Source organism: Priapulus caudatus, unplaced genomic scaffold (genome assembly GCF_000485595.1).
Source record: "Priapulus caudatus unplaced genomic scaffold, Priapulus_caudatus-5.0.1 Scaffold493, whole genome shotgun sequence".
NCBI classification, from domain to species: Eukaryota; Metazoa; Priapulida; class Priapulimorpha; order Priapulimorphida; family Priapulidae; genus Priapulus; species Priapulus caudatus.
Genome location: NW_014577554.1, coordinates 142,120 through 150,121, shown reverse-complemented (window position 1 = coordinate 150,121; position 8,002 = coordinate 142,120). Strand labels below are relative to the sequence as shown.

Genomic DNA, 8,002 nt, shown 5'->3' with positions numbered 1-8,002 from the left:
AGGTATCAGTAGTAGAAGGGTTGGTAGTTGACGACAGTTGAAAGTGATGGCATAGTAATCAGCATTGATTAGCGTCAATTAAGTTTAAGTAGTCTCGCGTCATATTTCTAAAGCGATGTCATGAAATGAGTTTTGAACGAAATGATGCTATAGCGTAAACTAATCGAATAATATCCAATTGTTACTGCATGTTACTGTTACTATACGCTGTCTTTCTTATATGTTGATAACATTAGCAGTAAATTAACATTAAATTAACAGTAAAGTAACATTAGCAGTAAAATAGGGTGAGGCATTTCTTTATTCGATAAATAGTTTTAACAAATTTTTTCTGATTAGAATATTAAAAAAAAAAAAATTATTACCAATTTTTATGCACTCCCAATTTAACGCGAGGTACGTCGACATTATTTCGCCATGTATTCGTCGCTGTCGTTGCATGTACCTGTAAAGGTGTCACCGTGTCGCTGTCGTGTACAGTGGCGGATCTACGGGGGGTTAACCCCCCCCCATTGGGCTGCCCCGGACCCCCCTAACAAGGCGTGCCTTCGGCACGCTGGGGTGTGTAGGCCAATCACCTCAGGTAAACCCCCCTTAGTTAAACCCTAGATCCGACCCTGGTGTACCTGTACACAGGTGTGTGTCACGGTGATGGAAGCGAGACAGCTAGCCGGTCTCAACATGGACCCTGTCGTCTGCGTGCAAGTCGGAGAGCAGAAGAAATACACGAGCGTAAAGGAGTCGACAAACTGCCCTTACTGGAATGAGGTAAGAGATTTATTATTTATTTATTATTTTCTCCTCTCCTAACACATTACGTCGTTTTTTGGCACCACCTCCAATGGTGCTTATTGTTATGGTTTGGTAATGAAGTGGAAAAGACGTTTTCCATAACGTTTCTGTAAAACGGTCTTCCTACGTAAAAGTTAATAATTTAAGGCTTATTTTAAAACGTTTGCAAAGTGAACGTCTGCGTTAGTCCGTCCACGTCACCGGTCGGTTTCAGTAAATCGAACGTTGTTCACTGCTATTCAGCTATTACGTATGGTATGCATTAACCTTTCTCACGCATATTGAAAAAACGTTTTCGCCAACTCAAAACATCGCGACCGGTTCATCTGTTAATCTTCGCTGTCAGTAAACTTGATCTGCTAAACCGTTCAAACATGTCGGCGTTTCTCTCTAACAAACGTTTGCCCAAAAACTTGTTATAACTCACCCAAGCACCTTACGCCACGCTAACATTACAATAAGGTTGCCTAAAATGGTCCCTTAAGATAACGTTGAACTAACCAACTCTTTTATTTACTGTTTTGCATTACCAAAAGCCTTAGTTTAGGTTCTCTTCCCGACAAAGCGATTTAACACCATTAACTCACCAATTTTATTCCATATTCCACGCAGGCGCGCAACACATACGTAAGCAGCACCACACACGCACGCAAATGCTACATCCGTGCAGCACGCACGCATGACCCCACACCGGCCACACCCATATCCGAGGCACACATCACGCTGCAGCGCTCAGCACCACTACGCACACACACGCTCGATCACTCGGGCACATCACGACAAACACATCGCATCTCTCTCTCAGTACTTCTCTTCTCTCATCTCCTTCTGCTCGCTCTATATTTCTTCTCTCTATATTTCTCTCTCTCCGCTCCTGTCTCTCTTCTCCCCATCGTCTTTCTCCTCACGCACAACCGCGGCGCGCGGACTCACGGCAGGCACGCACGCACCGCTCTGCCCTACGCAACACATTACACATTCTCCTCACATCTGATCTGAGTCTCCTCTCCTCCTCTCTCTCGCACACGCGCGCGCCGCGCGTGCGCGCAACATCTATTATGTTTGGTCGTGAACACCAAGCCGCCCGGCTTTTGCTGCCACTAGTGTGCCAAGCCACACCTGCTGACATGAAACCACGCATACACACATAACCCCAAACTCGCTATCCCCCTGGCACGTGCGTCGCGATAACCACATTATGCCGTCGCGCTGATAAATTAACCCATAACCATGAGAGACCGCCCCCGTATACCAGAGAAGACGTCGCCCTGAACGAGATATCTGGCTATTGATTCCTGCCCTCCGCTAAGCGGCGCGAAATGCCTACGGCGCGCGACGAGCCCCTTGCCCGGCTGGCAAAGGAAGGTGCCGCACGCAACCTGGCGAGGGGAACGTCCTACCGAATAGTATCACCGCACTGGCAGCTTTTGATCCCCGTGCGGCGCAAAATCGAAAGGCCCCCGGCGCAGCGATATCAGTCTGCTGCCCAGCCGAACACTATGTCTCAGCGCGAAATTTTAGGTCCCGGGTCCGTTAATTCAACTAAGCTAAAGATAAATTAACACCCACAACGCAATCGCGTCCAGCACCGCCTAAGTAGCGATGTTTCCCGTGACGTCGCCATAAATCGCAAACATATGTTGAGGTCAGGCCCCGGGCTCTCACACCGCTATTTGCTTATGTGTTGTCGGTTGGCAGAAGCCCAAAGTCGGGCCCCTGCTTGGACATCTATTACAGATGAATCTCCCGACCACGCGATGTTCCTCCGATTCAGATCCAAGCTGCCGTGTTTATGGTAGTTCGCACGTACAAGCTCCGTGCTGGCCGGCGTCGCGTTCCCCCGCCGTCGTGCGCTGCGTGCCGGTGGCGTGTCGCTGCCGTCGCGACGTTACAGGGTCCCGTAGCTCCTGTTGAAACATGGGATTGCCCCCAGCCGTGCCTCGTCTCACTACGAAATAGGGCGCGAGCCGCGCTTTATGACACGTGCGTCGCGTCGCCGTTCCATGCATGTTGAGAGTGGGCGTGTCGTGACCGCTTTTCACCCCTCCTTGACGCTAACATCCCCCCGAAACCCTGTCCCCCCCCGGCTATCCCTCTTTTTCATCTCTCGCGGGCCACCTACATAATGAAAACAGCCCGTCGGTATACTCGTAAAGCCAAACGCCCGATGAACAATAAAACGGCGTGCTTGTAACCGTCTGACCTAAATCGCGCGTACGCGCACTATGGAAAAATATCGTCTTGCCGTGCAGGAAGGGAGCATCAAGCGGCGTGATGCGATCCTCCTGAGCCTGTAGTGATATGATCGCAGTTGTGCGCGCTCTAGGGATCCTTACTGAAAGCTCGAGAGCGTGCGGCCCGCAATCACCCCACCCCGATCCGCATACACCGGTCAGTGGTTCGCGTAGCAGTCGGTCGTGACAGAGCCGTGCCCAGGGGTCGATCTAGAAATCAGATCCGAGTGGGACGTGGGTGCGACGTCGTTCCGCGTCCTTCGACTGGAGCCAAAGCTGGCCCTCTGTGATTGCTTTGGAGCTGGACGACCTCCCTGCAGCCTAACTATCCCCTATTCTATTCCTCGTGGCCACCACCACATTTCCGCTTACTAGTACAATTGTGACCCCACGCTGTGACCTGCCAGGGTTCCCAGTTTTCTCCCAATAAACTATAGTCAATCCTTTCATTTCCCATCTGTTCGTGCAAGGCAAGGCTTTCCTTTTCCAATCCCGCTGCTATCCCCACGTGGCATATCCCGAAAGCCCTACGGTCTTTCCCCAAGGTTTGAATGTCACATGCCGTGGACGCATGCTAGCTAAGTGTATCCGTTCCGTTATCCTCCCCAGCGGGATCTCGCATACTTCCTTCGCCCCTACACATGAAACCTCGAGCTTCGGCTTACTTGGCATCGAGAATCACATGAAGAACGGCTCTTTCCCTCGTCCAAGTCTCTAGAGCACTCTTTCCATGCTGTAGAGATCACAAGTGAAATTCATTCTTCACCTATTCCCAGCTGTAAGCTCCTCATATCGCGCGTCCTTCCCCGTCAGAGATCCTCATCAGGTCGTGGGTGCGCTGCCCCTCACGAGCGTGAGTGCTGCGTTGTGCGTCGCGTGGCGTTATCGTGCTATCGTACACATCGTGCGCCCGTTCGTGTATTGCCTCGTTTCGTCACGTAACACTGCGTGCGTGTGTGCGTCGCCGTGCGTTGCGTGCTCCGCGCGTCCTGCCGCATTCCGTGAATGTATACCGTTCGTCGTCGTCTAATCCGTATAACAATCCGGTGCGTGCCCAATGAGTGTCGTGCGTGCGTGTGCACGTACTCGAGTCGCTGCGTCGTGCGCCGCGCTGCATGACGTAAACATGTGCGTCTGACGTCGCGCCTGCTCGTGCGTGACTTAAACACGCTGTGCACGTGGCACGTCATCTCCTCGTGCGCTTGAACGTGCCGTCGTGTGGACCACGTCAAACGTTTGTGCGTGCGTGCTCGTGCGTCCGCGTCGCGTTACCAAAACTACAGCTCGATATACCCCCTCGGTCGCGGTGCGGTCTCTCGCGTACCTCATCCTGCGCGGCGCAGTGTCCCTCACCCCAATCAACAGCGTCGGCTACTTCTCCCAACGGTCGGGTCATCTGCGGTCTCCTCTCTGCTCTTACTCTTTTCTCTCCCTCTCGTCTTTCTTCTCCCGCCTGGCCACTGTACGGCATCAACGGCGAGTCTTGCCACTACAATCCTAACCAGGCGTAGACATACTTTGACAATCCCCATGATGCTAGGTTCACTGGATGACGGTGATTATCACCGGACAAACATAACTTACACAGAAAGGAAATAGCTCTCTCTCTCTCCTCTTCGCTGTCTCCGACAACACGTGCGCGTGAAGCGCCTGCATTTAACTACTCTGCGTAATGCTGGTTCTAAACGAAATCTCTCTCCTCTCTCTCTCAGGGTAGATAATACGACTGCGGTACTATAATATATAATATATCTATTATACTACTACTAGCCGCTACAGCACTCCGAGACGCGAACGCGCGAACCTCCCTAAGTCCTCCGCTGACAACCGACGCGTGGCGATGGCCGTACTAACTCGAATACCGGATGCTCCTAAAAACTAATAAGTAATTAGTGGTGAACGGCGAAAGCGTCCCCATCTCGACGCCTTCGCGCATCGCCTGTTGCAAAGGGATGGCTAGTGGCGCAGTTGGCGGTGCGCCATGCTGGGCCGCGGAGGACGATGGAAGTCAAGACGATCAGAAAAGGAAACGGAAAGGGAGGAAACACATTGACCGTATAGCTTAGGCGTCACAACAGACGCCATGGCGTAGTGGCGCAGTACTAATATCACTTGACGGGCGATGCGGAAGTCATGGGGCCCCGAGAACTAGCGCGAATCATGCTAGCGCTAGAAAGCGCTATTTGCAGGACGCGATTCACACAGCGCCTGAAGACGGCCGTCGAGCAGCGAGTGTTACACGTTTGTGCCGATATGGTTATAGGGCTCGTGTTGTGGGGGCTCGGGTGTGGTGCAGGGGCGCCACGCGAAGGCGATCCTGGAAAGCCATAAATCCCTGTACGTCGTTGTGCGGTGCTAGCAGCGAACAAATCTCAGTGTCGCTCGCATACAAAGTTTCAGTGAGATAACGGTAATAGAAATACCGTGTATGCACTCGTAGGTGGCGGCTTATCCTAGGCATGGGCCACACAAACTGCGCGCTTTCCTGATCACGAGGAAATCGTCAGACCACACGGTGATGGGTGCGGGCAGGTCTGTTTCCGGCGGCAGACTGCCAACGGAATGAAGATCTGAACAGCAGCACAGCGCTCGAAAATCACTAGTCAACTGCAGCGTTACTGCGCCACCTCCACCTGAGACAACAAACCGAAAAAACAAAAAACACGCAAAGATCACGCACACAGCACGACAGAGTAGCACGTTACCACGAGGCACAGTTATCAGCACACACACAACGAGCAGCGCGACGCACGGATATAGGCGAGCCGACGCCACGCACGGACACCAGGTTTGAAATGAGCCACGCACACACACACACGAGCAGACACATCACACACACACAAAACACGAACAGCCTCCCTCTCTGACATCTGCAGTAATCTGGCCGATATGACGCGAGGGGGAGCTTAGCCGGCAAGCCGCAGACCGCTCGCAGGGCGCGGAGGTGGGTGTGCAGTTCAAGCGCTTTGGGCAGTCAAGAATGCCGTCGATATAGGAAAGCTGTAGCAGTGCTCGCATTCGCTGCATATTCTGCTGAATCACACGCGCGGCGCGCGCGAAGAGAGAGAGAGGAGCGAGCGAGCCAAGGCTGCCACTAGGGAAAGATCGCTCACAGAAACCCTAAGCGACCTTATGTCTCCCGTCTCTTCGTCTCTCGTGTCTTTCTCTCTCTCTCTCTCTCTCTCTCCACAGCAGCGAGTGCGTGGTCGTTGTCGTGGGTGTCGTGGCGTGTCGTGTCGTGGCGTGTTCGTGGCGGCGTCGTAGCATGCCGGTGTCGTTCATGGCGTGGGCGTGTCGTGTCCGTGTCCGTGTCGTGTCGTGTCGTGTCGTGGCGTGGCGTGGCGTGGCGTGGCGTGTCGTGTCGTGGCGTATATGACGGTAACATGCTATATATCGGCGAACATGGATGCGAGCGTCACAAACGTAACCATCGACTAATTAAGTAAAAAGGAAAAAAAATTGTAAATGGCATCATCGAGAAATCAAAAGACGTCCGACGTTCGTTAACGTAGCGAATCGATATGAAACAAAAAGTTAAAAGCCGACGCGCGTTGCTTTTGTTGTTGTCGATTAATTTTTTTTTCGCGCGCGAAAGCGCGGCGTAACACGAGCTTGCGAACCGCAGCGCCACGCAAACAAAACGACCAATGAGAAAAATGTCAGTAGCGATCACGTGACAAAGCCGGACGCTAGCTAACGATAAGTGCTGCGTACGTTTAATGATGTAGTCCTAATCTCGAAGACACATGAGAGCGTTTTTTCACACCCTTTCTACGCGCAGCGCGTACGTGTGACACAGCTCGAACGTAAAAAATGGGGGGTGGGGGGATGACGTAATATGAGCAGCTAATGACGCGGTTGAAGCAGAATTATAATCAGCACTCTCGCACGTTATTACCCGCATAGATAAACACGCAATCTGGCGGTCATAATAACAACCCGACGGTAGCTTGCCAATTACATCCCGATGGGATAGAATAAACTAAGAGCAAGGCAGAAGCACGTCCGCCCCATATATTATATAATATAAATATATAATATATATAAATATATTATATATATATACATATATATATATACACATATATATATATCAACACGATGCACTCGGTAGGCCAGCCGTAATAACCTGACGTATCTAATCTATAAACGCGTAGACACGGATGCGGGAAGCCAGACAACGTTAATGTGAAAGTTACACAAACACGGCGCACCCTATCGCTCTTATTATGATTACTATTCTCGACACCAGGTGGCGCGGGTAAATATGATCGAAGTTATACGTAGTGTATATGTATTGCCCCCGTCCATTAGCCACTACCACGAATAGCGAAAATAGCAAAAAGAAATACTCAATTAATTAATTAATTAATATCTATATAGCTAAAATAAATAAACATCACGTACCGTGAGGGTGATGATTTTGTCAAACAGCATCGACGGTGCTTCGTGAAAGTCAAAAACAAAGTACTGGAACACAAATCACAAGTATTAGCGGGCGGTCACACTCTAGAAGTACTACCTATATAGCCTAGTTTACTAACGCTTTCTCAAACTCAAAGCTAAGAATTAGAAGCGCATGAAAAACTTCACACACAAGCACGTTTCTATAATACACACTTAATGATGAGATTAATTACTATCACTATTAATGAGATCGATTACCATGTATTGCATCGATTATCCACGTAATGTAACTCATGTAATCGATCCTCTATTCCAACAAAACGATAAGCCGATAGAATAGGGAATTCAGTCGCTGTCTGTTTTACAATAAACCTTTTATATAGGCGCGCTTCCCTGCTTCGTTCATTAGGATACTCTTAATATATATATATATATAATATATATATATATATATATAAATATATATATAATTATATATAATATATATCTATATATATATATATATATGATAGAATACGATAGTATAATTAACATAAAATAAACAAATTAATACCGTAATAATAATAATA

At 49.7% G+C, this 8,002-nt stretch overlaps 1 protein-coding gene across 1 annotated transcript in view; it reads left to right on the top strand.

The window, feature by feature from the left end:
* Positions 1-651: 651 nt before the first annotated feature.
* The window catches only part of LOC106810986 (otoferlin-like), a 54,731-nt gene continuing 47,380 nt past the window's right edge, over positions 652-8,002 (top strand). Inside the window, exons 1-2 of the mRNA XM_014814493.1 lie at positions 652-768; positions 2,491-2,587. Coding sequence (XP_014669979.1) covers positions 652-768; positions 2,491-2,587 — 214 coding nt within the window. The remainder of the gene's footprint in view (positions 769-2,490; positions 2,588-8,002) is intronic.